Below are 17,392 nucleotides of genomic sequence, written 5' to 3' on the forward strand. Positions count from 1 at the left end.
CTCTGCTCCCCCTTCCCCAGAGGCCACATGGACGTGGTGTCGGCCGCTTCCGGGAGCGGCGCGGGGCCAGGGCAGGCAGGGAGCCTGCCTTAGCCTCCCTGTGTGCCGCTGCCACATCAGAGCCGCTCCAAGTAAGCACCTGCACCCTGAACCCCTGCCCTGATCTCCCTGCCACACCCCTCCTGCCCCCCAACCCCCTGCCCTGAGCCCCCTTGTACATCCCGCATCCCAACCCCTTCCTGCACACTGCACCCCTTCTCACACCCAGCACTCCCTCCCGCAACCTAACCCCCTGCCCCAGCCCTACATTCATGGCCCTACATGCAATTTCCCCACCCAGATGTGGCCGTCAGGCCAAAAAGTTTGCCCACTCCTGATCCAAGCTGACTAAAAGGCTACAAGTACCATAACTGGGGGAAAGTAAATGAAATTTTAAGAATTCTTTTGTCTTTAACCATCTGAGATGGTAACAGTAGCACAGGCAAAAAAAATCCTTTAAACATTTTACTTTCAACAAAGCACCATCACTTTAATTTCTGGGCTACTGCAGTGACAGACTTCTCAGTGCTGCCATTCCATTGGCAAGTTAGTACTTCAGAAGGTGCGTGGGCAGCTCTGGAGCTGCCCTGATCCTGGGACTTGCCTGGCACACGGGGCAGCTACCAAGGAGTTACACTTAAATAAGGAAAATGGAAGAGATGCCCAGTTTGCAATAGCAATGTATTGTAAGTGTATTAAAGGCTTAATGGTGTCCACTCTTCTGCATGGGGAGGAGGGATGGTCAGGAGAGCATTGGATTGGGACTCGGAACAGCTGGGTTAAATTCCTGGGTCTGCTACAGAATTCCTACATGCATATGGCAAGTCACTCTCCATGGGTATGTCTACACTGCAACTGGAGGTGTGATTGCAGCATGTGTAGGCAGGCCCAAGCCAGCTAGATCAAAGCTAGGTCGAGTGGCAACAGAAGTGGAACTGTGGCAGCAAGCGCAGCAGCTGCTCACGTATGTACCAGGGGTTCTAGGTGTGTGGTGCTAGGCCATGCTGCCATGGCTTCACTGCTGTTGTTACTCAAGCTGGCTTGGATACCAAGCAGTGAAGCTGCAGCAGTGTGGACTAGCCGCTAGAGTCCCCAGGGTCCCGGGTGGGCTCGTACATCCTGTGCTGCAGCGGCTTCACTGCTCTTGTGGTTCAATCAAAGCAGGTTCAGGTACGTCTACCCCTGCTGCAATCAGACCTCCCCAGTGCAGCATAGTCAGACCGTAAGATTCGGTTTCCCCTCTGTAAAATGGACACCGTAGTACTTCTTTATGTCATAGGGGTTTGTGAGCTAAAATCCATAAATACTTGGGAGATGTTCAGATACTACGATGAAGGAGTCACATTTGTCTCTGAACAGAGAGATTCAATTTCCTTTAAGTCTCCATAGAGAGCTCTCACACTGAATTGCAGGGAGGTAGAGTTTTAGCCAAGAGTTCTGTTGAAATATGTTAGTTCAACTCAGATGGCCAACTATCAGCACCAGCCTCAGTATAAACTACTGATGGCAGGCTCTCAGCAAAGCAAACACTTCCCAGTCTGCAGCTTGCAGACCTATTTCCTTCCTTAGTAGCTAGACCTGTGTGGGAGAACACAAGTTGCCACAGGCCTGCATAATCTCCAGGCCCCCTCCCAGGAGTGGGAGGCAGCTCATGGCATGATTCTTCCCATCTGGCACATTGGCGCTCCACAAATTCAAAGGCCGGACCTGCCAGCGAGATGCGCTGTTAGCACATTGTGAGCCCCTCTGCTGTAGGAATCCAAGCTACTACTGCACTGAAAGCCCAGGGTCAGCCTGAAACGCTGAGATTCAAAGAGCTCCCCCTTGGATTTTAGCCTGTACCTGTAGTAAAATCACAGTGATAAAAACAAGCAGAAACATCTGTTAGATATTTAGCTGGGAAGCAAAGACATGTATGCAGTGCCCAGCATCAGTGCTGTAGTGGTAAAAAAAAAAAAAGAAGTGGGTGAACTAATCTAACCTAAACTCCATGTTCCCCAAATGAGAGGCAGGTAAACTCAATTTACCTGAATTTACCCTTGACTGCACTACTGCCCAGCCCACTGCTGGTGCTCAGTAAATAATATGTGCTCTAAAATGTCCCTGGGGGGTAAAAGAACCCCTTTTAATTATCTTTTGCATGTGCTGCCTTAATTCCTTGAAAATTAAGCTTGTAGGAGGCTGTGGATGACAGCTGTATCATCACTGTCTATGCTCTTATCATATCCCAGGAGGTAAGCAGGGGCAGACTGAGTCAATACTTAGGAAACCCCCAGGGTAAACCCAGATGCTGCAGGAAGTGGTGTTGGTGAACCGGTAGGTGGCACTTTCCTCTCTGAGTTTGTACAGAACCAAGTTCCTCACTGTGGTATTAGGAGCATCGTGCTACTGGAGGTGCTGGCTTTTTAAAGGGGTGTAAAACTGAGGTTCTGATCACTTGTGATCATGAAAGTTCTCATGGAAGTTTTTGTAAAATTAGGGCTATGAGCCCCCCCGGGGGTGGGGTTAAATTCCACACAGCGTAACTACATTCTGCCCACGTCAGAATACTTTCTTCAGTTTCAGATGGACACGGGTACTCTTCATTTCCTGTCCCAAACTGCTGTGTGTTGTGTCTGTTAACCTGCTGCTCCCCAGAGTTGGATGGATTTCAGTGGAGTGTGAATTGACAATTCTCAGAGCACTTTTGTGATATAGTTGTAAAGTATAATAACAATATTACATAGAGTTGTTCATCAATAGATCTCGAAGCGCGTTACAAAGGAAGTCATTATCATTATCCCCATTTCACAATTGAGGTAACTGGGACACAGACAGGGGAAAGTGACTATTAAATACTTTATAAAACCTGCCATTAGTGAATTAGATGCATTAAATGTTTTGGTTAATTAATGATAACTTGAATAGGATTTTTTTTATGAGCAGGGTGTCCAGTGATAGGTTGGACATATGACCAGGGAAGAGTATAAAAATATTGCTCGGGCATGTAGGAATGATATCAGGAGGGCCAAATCACACCTAGAGCTGCAGCTAGCCAGAGATGTCAAGAGTAACAAGAAGGGTTTCTTCAGGTATGTTGGCAACAAGAAGAAAGCCAAGGAAAGTGTGGGCCCCTTACTGAATGAGGGAGGCAACCTAGTGACAGAGGATGTGGAAAAAGCTAATGTACTCAATGCTTTTTTTGCCTCTGTTTTCACTAACAAGGTCAGCTCCCAGACTGCTGCGCTGGGCATCGCAAAATGGGGAAGAGATGGCCAGCCCTCTGTGGAGATAGAGGTGGTTAGGGACTATTTAGAAAAGCTGGACGTGCACAAGTCCATGAGGCCGGACGAGTTGCATCCGAGAGTGCTGAAGGAATTGGCGGCTGTGATTGCAGAGCCATTGGCCATTATCTTTGAAAACTCGTGGCGAACGGGGGAAGTCCCGGATGACTGGAAAAAGGCTAATGTAGTGCCAATCTTTAAAAAAGGGAAGAAGGAGGATCCTGGGAACTACAGGCCAGTCAGCCTCACCTCAGTCCCTGGAAAAATCATGGAGCAGGTCCTCAAAGAATCAATCCTGAAGCACTTGCATGAGAGGAAAGTGATCAGGAACAGCCAGCATGGATTCACCAAGGGAAGGTCATGCCTGACTAATCTAATCGCCTTTTATGATGAGATTACTGGTTCTGTGGATGAAGGGAAAGCAGTGGATGTATTGTTTCTTGACTTTAGCAAAGCTTTTGACACGGTCTCCCACAGTATTCTTGTCAGCAAGTTAAGGAAGTATGGGCTGGAAGAATGCACTATAAGGTGGGTAGAAAGCTGGCTAGATTGTCGGGCTCAACGGGTAGTTATCAATGGCTCCATGTCTAGTTGGCAGCCGGTATCAAGTGGAGTGCCCCAAGAGTCGGTCCTGGGGCCGGTTTTGTTCAATATCTTCATAAATGATCTGGAGGATGGTGTGGATTGCACTCTCAGCAAATTTGCGGATGATACTAAACTGGGAGGAGTGGTAGATACGCTGGAGGGGAGGGATAGGATACAGAAGGACCTAGACAAATTGGAGGATTGGGCCAAAAGAAATCTGATGAGGTTCAATAAGGATAAGTGCAGGGTCCTGCACTTAGGACGGAAGAACCCAATGCACAGCTACAGACTAGGGACCGAATGGCTTGGCAGCAGTTCTGCGGAAAAGGACCTAGGGGTGACAGTGGACGAGAAGCTGGATATGAGTCAGCAGTGTGCCCTTGTTGCCAAGAAGGCCAATGGCATTTTGGGATGTATAACTAGGGGCTTAGCGAGTAGATCGAGGGACGTGATTGTTCCCCTCTATTCGACATTGGTGAGGCCTCATCTGGAGTACTGTGTCCAGTTTTGGGCCCCACACTTCAAGGAAGGATGTGGATAAATTGGAGAGAGTCCAGCGAAGGGCAACAAAAATGATTAGGTGTCTGGAACACATGAGTTATGAGGAGAGGCTGAGGGAGCTGGGATTGTTTAGCCTGCAGAAGAGAAGAATGAGGGGGGATTTGATAGCTGCTTTCAACTACCTGAAAGGGGGTTCCAAAGAGGATGGCTCTAGACTGTTCTCAATGGTAGCAGATGACAGAACGAGGAGTAATGGTCTCAAGCTGCAGTGGGGGAGGTTTAGATTGGATATTAGGAAAAACTTTTTCACTAAGAGGGTGGTGAAACACTGGAATGCGTTACCTAGGGAGGTGGTAGAATCTCCTTCCTTAGAGGTTTTTAAGGTCAGGCTTGACAAAGCCCTGGCTGGGATGATTTAACTGGGAATTGGTCCTGCTTCGAGCAGGGGGTTGGACTAGATGACCTTCTGGGGTCCCTTCCAACCCTTATATTCTATGATTCTATGATACTAGATAATCAATCTCGCACAACAGCCATTTAAAAAAAAAAAAGTATTAATGCAAAGCTTTACAAGCAACATCTCTTGAAGGGATGTGTTTTTTCCTGTAGGTGGCATGAACATATCATACAATTACCACCTGATAAGTCTTTTGCAGCTTGGAGACTGTTTGACAGGTTGGGGATTTTGCAGTAGAGTTTTAAGCATTGGGAAAGCTTGGTGCCAAAGGGTTTATTAACCAACATCACTGGGCTTTTTGTTAGGTTATTACAAAACAAACTATAAAATTCCCTTTGCTGTTGTCCAAGAGTTGAGTTGTTGCTTTTCTTCTTTTTCCTTGAAAGGACGTGGCTAGCCTGGTAAGTGGTAACCACACCTCCTTTATAATACACTGAGTCACAAGTTTTAGTCACTGAGATAGAAAAATTCTATTGTCTGATAGCCTGAAACAACCAAAATCCAGACCTGTAACAAGTAATAGAATAAATTACTGTCCTAGACAAAGCTGCTTTCCTGCACCAAATAATCCTGGGATAATTGACCAGTGAGACCAACTGATTTTGTTTGCTTGTAAACAGCACTGAACTGAATAAAATAATCCATGACTTGCTAAATCCCTTCTCTTGCTCCATTCGGTCAGCAGCTCCCTGCCTAATTCTTCACTTTGGAAAGAGTACACATGGCTAATTACACAAGGCCACCAAGTTATCTTCCATGTCTCCATACTTGATAGCTAGACTTGAGACAAGTTACCATTTAAAAAAAATGTTCGTAGCAAATCATCATATTCATGCGGACATTGGATTATCCTCAGGGGTAGGCACCGGGATGCCTCAAAGAAAGTTACACCTGCACTTCACATTAATAAAGCAAAAGAACAAATAAGCAGCATGTTCCCCAGATTACCCTACTGGAAACTTTCAATAGACTCCATTAAAATCATTCAGGTAGTCACTGCTGGCCTCTGGTAGTTCTTACTGGAGGATCAACTGCCCCAGGAACTAAAAGACTCTATTCCAAACCTATACCCTAACTCAGCAAAGCACTTAAGCATACACAGAACTTTAAGCAAGTACTTTACTGAATAGGGGTGCTTTGCTGAATTGGATCCCTAGTTAACAACTGGAACTAGTAGGAACCAACTGAACATTTTCAACTGGTAGTAGTAACTGGCGATGCCAGGACTTACTCTGCAAGTTCAGGTTTCAGAGTAACAGCCGTGTTAGTCTGTATTCGCAAAAAGAAAAGGAGTACTTGTGGCACCTTAGAGACTAACCAATTTATTTGAGCATGAGCTTTCGTGAGCTACAGCTCACTTCATCGATGAAGTGAGCTGTAGCTCACGAAAGCTCATGCTCAAATGAATTGGTTAGTCTCTAAGGTGCCACAAGTACTCCTTTTCTTTCTGCAAGTTCAAATATTTTTAACTCATTAAATGAGGAGGGAAAATCGGCCCCTTTAAGTTTATGTTCAGTTGATGTTGTCTGCATGCAGTATTAAAATCTGGATTTAGGTGCCCAGGAGCAGATGCCAAGGTTTGAAAATGTTAGCCTTTCACCTCTCTGGGCCCCAGGTTCCCCACCTATTAAATGGTGCTAACAACATGTCACAGCAGTGTTGTGAGGCTTAATTAATTAATGTTTATGAAGCATTTTGAAACCCTGGGCTGGAAGGAACCGTATAAATGCAAAAGTATTGTGTTAATGACATAACTCCAAGATGTGAGATAGGTTATGGGAAATGGTAATGGGACACTCCTCAAGTGCCTCCTGTTGCTGCATGCAGTACTGCAGGCCTTTTTCTGCAACTGGAGCCCCCTGTACGTTGCTGACCTTTCTTGGTGGGTCTTCAGTGCCTTGGCCCTATGGTCGGGTCACACAGTCAAAAAGGAACCCCTTCTGGGGTAGCAAAAAGCCCAAACTGTCTGCCCTTGCCAGGGGTCTTCAGCTGCAGCTCTAGGGCCTTTAAATTCAGTCCTTTGCTTGGGCTTCTAAACGAGCCTTGTCTTCTTCTCAGGGCTTAGGTCACTTCGCCAGTGGCTGGTTAAGGATATCTTAAGTTTCAGGTTCAGCAGGTTTCTGTACTGTTTTGCCCACAGCTGTTAGTACCTGGCTTAGCAACACCTGCTTTTGTTCTTTCTGTACCCACACTGTTGCATGGATGTCATTCAGTATGTTAGGATCATTTTTAGTCTTCCTTTTTCCTCTGGGGAAAGCTCTTTTTAGTTGGGGTCCGGCTGTGGCCTTGCCTTACAGCCTTGTTGTGTTCCTGTGTCATCTGAGCTAGGGCGGGGCAGCTCTTAATCTCAACTGTTTGAGGCCCCTCGCGGCTCAAGCTATCCTTCAGGGTGGAACCACTACAACTCTTTTCTAAGTGTAACCCACACAACTCCTGGGTGTGGTGTTCTGTCCCTTCGAGTGGCACCGGGACCACTTAGAGCTTAATGAGTCTGCTACAGCCTTAGCTAAGAGCCATGTGGCTTTTAGCTCATGTAGTAGAGGCTTATGCATTAAGCTCCAGAGATTCCAGGTTCAATCCCGCCCGATGACAACCAGAGTCTGTCAGTGTTACATAAGAATGGCTCCTTCAGGCTCTCCAGCTCTTTACCTTTATCCATGCTGGACCTGAAGCAAGTTGGACCTTAAGTTCTGGAGCTTAGTCTGCTCCTTTGCATCATCAAACACTTGTTCTCCAATCTCTTTTTTCAATTCTGGCCAGGTCCTGTTCCCGTTGTATAGCTTGAGCTCACATCCTGTCTCTTGAGGAGTACATCCCTTCGAGTTCTTGCAAGTGCTCAACCCTTTGGGCCTGTAGGATATTGAATTGAGCCATGAGTTCCTCTTTGAACCTGTCTTCTACTTTTCTCCATTCCAGTAGGGGTTGGGTTTGTTGAGTGGTGTAAAGGCTATAGTCTACACAATCTCTGTATTGGTGGCTGTTGATATTATATCTGTCACTGTGTGGTGAATCCACACACTTATACCATCTTCCCAGCTGCTTGAATCCTTACTCCGTTTGCTTGTGGGAATACAAGCTTTCTGGTCAACGGTCACCATGCTTGTGTGCTTATCACACCTCTCTGCCCTCTTCTGGACCATCAACCTCAGTCTTCTCATTTCCTCCATTTGTTCCAGGAGGTGGTTGTTGGCTTGGATGTTGAGGTCATCCTGCTGTCCTGTGACCATCTCCTTCTTGCTCCATTGTTGCTGTAGCTCCCATCTGAGCACTGCGTTTCAGTCTTGCAAACTCATTGGCTGGGTCTCCAACATCTGAATCTGGGTCTGAAGTGTTTGCAGAGCCTCCGCATGTTCATTAGGCTACCTCTGTAGCTGGCCCTGCACCTCAGAGACATTCCACATAACTGTCTGTAGAGTCTATTGTAATTTCAGGTTCCAAAATTGCGGAGATTTCCGCTCATCTGTCCTCTTCTGGATCACCACAATCTCGGCCTTGCTGTCACTATGAAGAGCTTCCTTCTATATGTATAGTTGTGAGAAACTCTTGCTTCCTTTTTAACTCTTCAGTGAGCGTGACTAGCTCTTTTTGGAGCTAGGAGATCTCAGCCTGCTCTGTTACCTGCAGACTTTTCAGTTGCTCCTTTAGCAGCATCTTTTCCTTTTTCTCACTCTCCCATTTTAAGTTCCTCCTGTTTCAGCTCAGTCATCTGCTGCTCCAGGGCAAGCATGAGCCTCTCTGTGTCCTGAGCTTCAGCTACTGCCTTTCCCCATTTCTTGTAGTGAGAGTAGCAGTTCTTCTCCAAAAGTAGCAGATGTTCCACCTCCTTCTGTCTGTTTTCTAGATGAGCAATTGCCTTCTCAAGGCCTCTGTTCAGTCTGGCTCCTTCACACATATGCTCTTTGAAGTGGTCTTTCTCTGCCTCCACCTGGGTCTTGAGACTCCATGTCTGGCACCACTCTTCTTGTAAGAACTCTTGTGCTCTCTGTGGACAGCCCCCCAGTATCCACAGGTATGAGAAACTTGCTGTCCACCTGGCTCGGCCTTCCTGAGCCACCATTCATACTGGGGGTGGTGGGGGGGAGGGTTACTTGTCCTCACCTGTCCAAAACGTTTTCTTTGCCAAGTAGAAGTGTCTTAACTTCATTGGCCAGCACAGAATAATAAACTTTCCTCTACCTGCTTTGTTCACGCTGTGAAGTCATCTCCTCCAGCAATGCCTGGGAATGTGTCTGTAATTCATGGATCTGTGCTTTCTGCACTTATAGCCAACTAGCCAATTCTAGGCAAAAGTCCTTCACCTGAGCCTGCATTAAAGACTGAGGCAATCAGATTCTATGGTAATGGGGGCAGGATGCGTACTTAAAAGGGACAGAACACAACAGCCTTTCCTTGTCTTCCCTGGCCAGTCCTGGGCAGTATCGTCTCACCTAAACTGATTTTTTTTTCATGGTGATTAAACACAATTAAATTTTCTAGTTGAGATTAACTTAATCGAACCAAGATCAAAATGCTGATGTATTCTGATCTCCTGTTATAATAAAAGACTTAAGGCGTGAGAAACATCCAGAGCTGACAGGACGAATTCCATTCCTACATATTCCTTCCATTCCTGTTGTTGGCAATACTGGGAGCTAAAATGCTGAAATAAACCTTTTGTTTGTTTTTTTAAATTCTTCATTTGTTAAAATCTGTCATTTTCTGTTTTTATGATGTGCTAATGGATCCCTGTTTTTAGCCAAGTTATTAAAATTCCTGAGGCTTTGCTAGACCCTACTGGGTGGCTTATATATTTTATTTTCCTTTTACAGTGTGTAAAGGATTTTTGGATAGATTTTACAACTCATTAAAAGAAAAACATTCTGACTTCACTGTGGCCACCATAGAGAGAGAACTGGTTAACAGCTGCATGGATACAAAAGGAAAAGAACACCGCTTGGTACTCATCTCTTTTGTCTTTAAGTTCATGATGCTTTGAAAAAAAAATACTGATTAGATGAGATAATATTGGTTAATCTGCACTGTCATTTAGTATTGACCTGTAGGGCACTGGTTCAAATCCAGCTACGTCAACAGTGGCTGAAAATTATTACCAACTGCTAGCTTAGGTAAAATAAGTTTGAAGGTTTTTGATTAATTTCAGGTGTATAAGTGTCCACATTATTAAGACCCTGATCCAACACTCTTTGAAATTAATGGGAATCTTTCCCTTCATTCATTGGGCATTGGATGGGACCCCAAATGCACCACCACAATCGGCATTAGTTAGCATCCTTTTGGGCAGTTTAGCTAAGAGGGCAAGGCGGGGGACTGAGCTGCCCTTTCGTTCCTAGAAGTGATCCCTCCAGATCAAAGCTGGTGGGACCATGTGGGAGAGGTTTGCCCTGCTGCCACCCATGATATACCTGTTCTGTGGATAAACAGATGATTTCTGTTTCCTGGGCTCAGGGGTAGCACTAATCACAGGCCTACACCCTACAGTTCGATGGGGACACCACATATTTCAAGCCTGTGGCAGGTGCTTCTCAGTATTACTGTGCTGTGTCCTGCACAGCACTGAGTAAGTAGAAGAGCTGTCATTGTGCAAGGATGTGGGCTAAGGCTGCAGAGACCAAAGGCCACTAGGCACCCTCCATTTTGGAAGTGGGGGCCTCTGGACTGCAGAAGAGACTGGGGCTGGCGGAAGCCTACTGCAGTATCTAACTTTTATGTTATGTTATGTTAGTTTTTAAAGCCAAGTTCTCCTGCCATGCCTTAATGCTGAGTCCCTCACAATTCAGAGGCTTTTCAGCTGTTTCCCAGTGTTCGCTGGGGAGAAAAAATGCCCTTCATTCTTCTTTCTGCTCTGCTAAGCAGCCAAGTGATGATAAGGAGTGGTAGAGGAATCACTGAGCCCCATAGGGAAGAGCTTCTGGGCAGGGCACAATGCTGCAGTGCTATTCAGCACCTCACCAGCCTGGCTTTAGGCTAGTGACAGTCCCGATGAGAGCTGTGGTGTCTTTAGCTTTGTTATGCACAGGTGGTCTGTATTCTGCCACTTTAAATCTTTAAGGACCGCTGTTTGCAAAGACTGGCAGCCATTTTGTTTTCAGTTCACTGAAGACTGTTAAACGACACACCCACACTGCATGGTCACACAATGGCGTCACTGTGTCCTCTCTTGTTTCGTTAGCCTCCTAGAGCCAGGTTTTGTTATTATTTGTATTACTGTAGTACCTACACTGCGTAGGAGCATGTCATGGACCAGGACCCCATTGTGCTAGGTACCGTACAAACCCAGAACAAAAAGACTGTCCCTGCCCCAAAGAGTCTGCGGTCTAAATGTAAGACAAGAGACAACAGGTGGATACAGACAGACAGATGGGGGAGCACAAGGAAGCAAGAAAACTGTCTTGGTCAGCATGATGGGCCATGGCCTCAGCACACCAACCGCCTAACCATTCTCATGCTGAATAGTACCCCATATGCCAAGTAGTTCTGTTTTCCTCACTGAGACTATTCAACATGAATAAGGGTGGCAAAATCTGACCCCTAATACAAAACAAAGGTCCTTCTGATTGAAAGTATCTATTTGCTCTCTGCCTATTGAAAGACGTAACAAAAATGGGCCATTGTTTTCCATCAGATGCACCCCATTCTAGAAGGTGTTATGATGAGATGGAAATGTCCCATTGGTAACAAATTATGATTGATTGTGTTAACAGGGTGATATAATTCATGTCCTGGAGACAGTATTTCATATTGTCAGTGGCTTATTTAATAACAATACTTTGTACAAAGTAGTAATCAGAGTCAGAGGAATCTGTTATTTGCACAAATCTGTTATTTGCACAATAACAGCTTCCAAGCTGCCTCATATATAAGGTACATCAAACACAAACACACCTCGTCTCCTGTGAGATGTGCCAGACCTGCAATATCCCAGCATTCCACCAAGCATAACAAAGCATCCATTTAACACACCACTACGGGGAAGGTCTTTCTGTCAAAAGAGGAAGTGGTAGGAGTCTGAGTTTTAGGGTACAATCCTTCAGAGTGCTAAGCATCTTCAAATCCCATCAACTTCAATGGGAGTTGGAGGTATACAGTACTTCACGTGAACCCCTCAGCAGTTGGCAGGAGCCACTCCCGGTTTTCTCTTAGTGCTGATGATGTGTCCTGCTTGTTTCAGTGCTATTACATTGGGGCAACAAGCGATGCAGCCACGAAGATCATCAGCGAGGTCAGCCGCCCAATGAGTGCTCATGTGCCTGTGTCGAAGATATGCGAGAAACTGAAGAAGAACGACATTCAGATCTGTGAGCTCAAATATGGTAGGGCCAGAGTCTGGAGTAAACTGGTGGGCCTAGAGATCTAGTTGCATTCTGTACCTACTTATTATCCCCATGAATCCCCATTGGCTCCTTCCTACATACCATATTCATTGTCAAATGGGTTGTAGAGAGGAAAATAAATAGGTTTGTACTCTTTTTGCTTCTCAGAAATTAGGAGAGAAATGCCCTCCCCCAGTTAGAAATATCAGGAGCATTAAGTCTTGTCTTCACTATTTTTGCTGGAGGATTCTTTGGCTGGCTTAAGTATGTGGGTGGGCACTCTCTCAGCCCTTATGTGAAGGGGCAGTTATGTGGAACTCTTTAAAGAGAGAGCTTTTTTGCATGTGTTTGAGTTAAGTAGCTATTAACAAAAAACAAATCATTTTAAACATGGTGAATTAAAAAATCTCTTCTCTCTCTTCAGTTAGGCTGCACTTCCTTTGTGTAACTGATGTTGAATACTTATTTCTTTCCACTTGTCCATGTAGTTTTCTGTGGTAAAACTGAATGTATAATGCAAAAAACAAGCAAGGAAAAAAATCCTTGTAACTTATCTGTGTCTTAAAAAACCTTTCAGGCCTGTATACACCAGGAAGAAGCAGAAACAAAGCACAACCCCTTTGTCCTTTTCTTTGCAAGTCACTTTGAATTTGAAGAACTGGCAGGATGCTGACCCAATGCCTGTTATCCTTCATTTGTGTTTTAATGTCTCTATACCAGAGGCAAAGGCATCCTGTTGCCCAGCTGAGCAGAACCACTCACATGGCACTCTTGGGTATATTTGCAAGCAATTTTTATGCAGGAATTGGAACAGATGCCAGTCAGGGCTTGAGAAGCTTAGGGAGTGAGCTCTGCTAAGCCAGTTCCACAAGGAATCAGCCTGCTCACGCAAGCCATTTAAAATAAAGTCTCTACTGCTGGATGCCAAGCCACAGAGAGGTGGTGAGAAATGGCCAAGGAAATTGCTAACTCATGAAAATGCACCTTCTTCCATTCTCTGTACCCAATTCAGCCAGTATTTCCATCCTGCCTTTAGGACACTGAAATGTCCTGTTCCCCCTCCCCTGAGAGTTACTTTGACCCAACGTCCACCACACCAATATGTTGCTAAAGCTCAGAGTCCTCAGGGCGAGATGCAAAGCCCACTGAAAGCAGCATGAGTCCTGCCGTTGATATCAGTGAGCAGTGTTGTCTAGCTTTGCCAATTCCAGCTGTGAAGGTTTCTCTGCAGAATAAGGGCTACTGTTGAGAAGCTGGCCATTTAACAGGCCCAATTCTTTCCCCAGTGCGGTTGTGGGAGCTGTTCTATAGTCTCCAAAGCACAATTCTTTTTTATTATGAAGTGTTGAAAATGGTTGAAAATTCTAAAAGAGTGATTGCCCATCTTTTTTTTTTTTTTTTTTTTTAAGGGTTTTGATTTTATTTTTAAAGGGATGTATCATGACTCATCTTCCTCCACAAACTGCTCACCGATGGTCTCTCTCCAGGTAGACGTGAAATACTGTGCTGTTCAACATACTCATAAATGATCTGGAAAGGGGGTGGTGAACAGTGAGATGGCAAAATTTGCAGACAATAGAAAGTTATTCAAGATAGAACTGATTGCAAGGCGTTACAAAGGGATCTCACTCAACTGGGTGATTGGGCAACAAAATGTCAGATGAAGTTCAAGGTTGATAAGTGCATAATGCACATTTGGAAAACAATCTCAACTATACATACAAAACAATGGTGTCTAAATTAACTGTTGCTGTTCAAGAAAAATCTTGGAGACATCGTGGATAGTTCTCTGAAAACATCTGCTCAATGTGCAGTGGTAATCAAAAAAGCGAACAGAATGTTAGGAACAATTAGGAAAGTGATGGATAATATTGTCACCATATAAATCCATGGTATACCTATACCTTGAATACTGCATGCAGTTCTGGTCACCCAATCTTAAAAAAAATATATTAGAATTGGAAGAGGTACAGCGAAGGGCAACAAAAGTGATTATTGGTATGTAACAGCTTCCTTATGAGGTGAGATTAAAAAACAACTGGGACAGGTCAGCTTGGAAAAGGGATGAGTAAGGGGGGATATGATAGAAGTCTATGAAATGATGTCTAGTGCAGAGAAAATGAATATGGAAGTGTTATTTGCCCCTTCACAAAACCCACAAACCAGGGGTCACCCAATAAAATTAATAGGCAGCAGGTTTAAAACAAACAAAAGGAAGTACCGCTTCACCCAATGCACAGTCAACCTGTGGAACTCATTGCCATGGGATGTTGTCTAGGCCAAAACTATAACTGGGTTCAAAAAAGAATGAGATAAGTTCATGGGGGAACGGTCCATCAAAGGCTATTGGACAAGATGGTCAAGGACGCAACTCCAACTCTGGGTGTCCTTAAGTCTCTGCTTGCCAGAAGCTGGGACTGGATTTCAGGGGATGGATCACTGGATAATTGCCCTCTTCTGCTCATCCCCCCTGAAGCATCTGGCACTGGTCACTGTCAGACAGAATACTGGGCTAGATGGACCATAGGAATAGCAATGATGGGACAGACCAATGTTCTTACTTGCCTTAAAAACAAAGATCGGAATTACATCACTATGTGTAGCAAGGGTCCTGCTGGGTACATGTGTCAGGTGAATAAGGCAGAAAAATGGTTGCCAAATTTCTTTGTATGAGTCCATGTCTTGTTACATGAGGGCCATAAGGCTCTGTGTCGTAGCTCCTTCAAAGATCGAATCACCATCCTTTTTATATAGACCTTGTTTTGAGCCACAGAAGGTAGGATATTCAATAGATAGAGGAAGATCTGTCCTTTTAATCAGATTTGGTCAAAAAACAATTCCAAATTTTGCAAAAATCATTGAAAAATGTTATTGAAATTTTGAAAAAAAAACAATAGAAAGAACATTGAACAATCTGTAACTGGTTGAAAAAACCCAATAGATGGATTTTTGTTGAAAACTTCAATTTTCAATAGTTTCAACCATGTACTTCTTATACAGGTGGTCACTTTGAGAAGAAAAGTTGGGTCTGACCCTGTTTTCACACGATGTGAATCAGGAATAACTCCATTAAAGGCAATGGGGTTTCCACTTTTACATTAGTGTGTTAATGATATCAGAATCAGAATTTATAGGCCAGGTCCTCAGCTGGTATAAATCAGTGTAATTCTATTGTTTTGCACGTGAGCTATGCAGATATACAATAGGTGAGGATCTGGCCCCTTATATTTAACTTTTTGTCCTTCACTCAACTACTACCTGAGTTATAGGAGACACTTTTGGAACATTTGTAGGAACTGGAATTTTTTTCTTTGGCAGCACAGAGGAGTTGAGGACAAATATGAACCCTCCTGTGGTCTCTAAAGTATGTCTCATGTTCTTTGTTTTTGCAGAAAGGAAACTGGACTTAAATTCAGTGGATCTGTCCAAGATGAGAGTGGCTGAGCTGAGGAAGATCCTGGATAACTGGGGAGAAGTGTGCAGAGCATGTATAGAGAAAACAGACTTTGTGAACTTGATTAAGGAGCTGGCACCTAAGTATACACTTACAAACCCCAAATCAGACCTTTGATTGATACTTGTGCCAGCCCAGTGCTTGCTATGGTAGGTCACCTTTCTGTGCACAAAGAATGACTGACAATGGAATAGCTGAGCTAAAAACTTATCATTTGGTTACAACTCACAAGTGCCAAAAAACAGAGTTATTATTAATAATTGCTTATCTAGCACCATGGAAGGGCATAGTACTTTACAGACAAGACAAGGTCACTGCACCAAGGAACATAATATATAAGAATCAAATTGTATTTGTATTGCAATAGCAAATAGAGTCCTCAGCCCCATTGTGCTAGGACTGTACACACACATAACAAAAAAATGATCCGTGCCCCAGAGATCTTATGCTCTAAAGTAGAAGAGGAGAGACCAACCTGCTACCCCAAACAAACCCAAAACAGACCTTTAGCTAAACCAGTGTAATGTTGTGCGTAGACAATATTAGGGCTTGTACTGCTTTGATCATATTGGTTTAAAAACCATTACATATTATTAACAAAATACTATTATTTTCCATGACATCATATATACCATTATAAGCAATTTGATAATAGTATAACTGCATCCACAGTAGAGGGTTGCATCAGTTCAGCTACATCTGTTTCTAAACCAATGTGTTTAAATCAATACACAAGCTGTGTGGAGACCAGCTCTTCTGTCTATTCAAACTTGGCTTATATTGGTATAGCTTGTAATGTGTAGGCACAACTTGTACATAAATAAGCCATGTTTAAACCAATGCAATAAGTCTCCATGCAGAGGCTTGCACCAGTTGAATTCAATTGGTGAAATTTCTGTAGAAAATCTTCTTTGCAGCCTCTGCCTCATTCATTACACACCTTTTAACTCCCGCAGGGAATGAGGCAGGGGCCTTACAACCAGCATTCTGTAGTGAATGAGGCTGTTATCTCATCCACTGTCCCTCGTGTGCATTTCCAGTCCTAGGTCGACACCTTGATATATTCAGGGAAAAGCAATATTTTTATTTAAGCAGTTTGGAAACAGAAATTAGAGGCGGAAAAGACCTATTTGATTATTTAGTATATTTCTGCCAGTTGAGGTACTCCAGCAGGTCCGCAAGCCCTGCTGATCAACTCCTCACCCTCCCTCCCATAACTCCTCCCCGGCCAGTGCCTCCTGCATGCCACAGAACAGCTGTTCCCCTGTGTGCAGGAGGCGCTGGGAGGGAGGGGAAGGAGCAGAGATGGAGCATGCTCACGGGGGCATGGAAAGAGGCGGGGAAGAGGAGGGGCAGGGGTGCAGTGGGGGCAGGAAGATGTGGGGCCTTGGAGGAAGGGCTGGAGTGGGGGCAGGGCCTGAGGCTGAGTTAGGAGTGTTGGGGGTCTGGGAAAAATTGTAAATCAAAATGGGGGTTCTCGGGTTGCTAAAGTTTGAACATTTTAGAAACTTGCAAACAAACCAATCTACCTTTTTGGTCCATTCTAGTTCGGTTCCTTCCTAGGTATTGACACCCTTCAAGTATTTGCAGCTGGCTAGCATATCCAACTTACTTGCTGTTTGGCCACAACAAGCATAATTTTGCTCTTTTAAGATGGGGTTTTCAAAGGATTTCAATGGAATTTTGGCCCCTAACTCCCTTAGAGTCTTTTGAGAATTCCTCAGTTTCTTCATTCTCTCACATATTTTATTTGGCCTTCTTTGAATTCCCTGAAGTTAGTGAG

General features: G+C 44.4%; 1 protein-coding gene across 1 annotated transcript in view; it reads left to right on the top strand.

The window, feature by feature from the left end:
* Positions 1 to 16,950, top strand: part of CDNF (cerebral dopamine neurotrophic factor) — a 20,857-nt gene extending 3,907 nt beyond the window's left edge. The window contains exons 3-5 of the mRNA XM_075126850.1: positions 9,654 to 9,781; positions 12,014 to 12,155; positions 15,548 to 16,950. Of these exons, the coding sequence (XP_074982951.1) occupies positions 9,654 to 9,781; positions 12,014 to 12,155; positions 15,548 to 15,726 (449 nt within the window). The 3' untranslated portion in view covers positions 15,727 to 16,950. The remainder of the gene's footprint in view (positions 1 to 9,653; positions 9,782 to 12,013; positions 12,156 to 15,547) is intronic.
* Positions 16,951 to 17,392: the final 442 nt, after the last annotated feature.

The sequence above is a fragment of the Caretta caretta genome, chromosome 1, assembly GCF_965140235.1.
Source record: "Caretta caretta isolate rCarCar2 chromosome 1, rCarCar1.hap1, whole genome shotgun sequence".
NCBI classification, from domain to species: Eukaryota; Metazoa; Chordata; order Testudines; family Cheloniidae; genus Caretta; species Caretta caretta.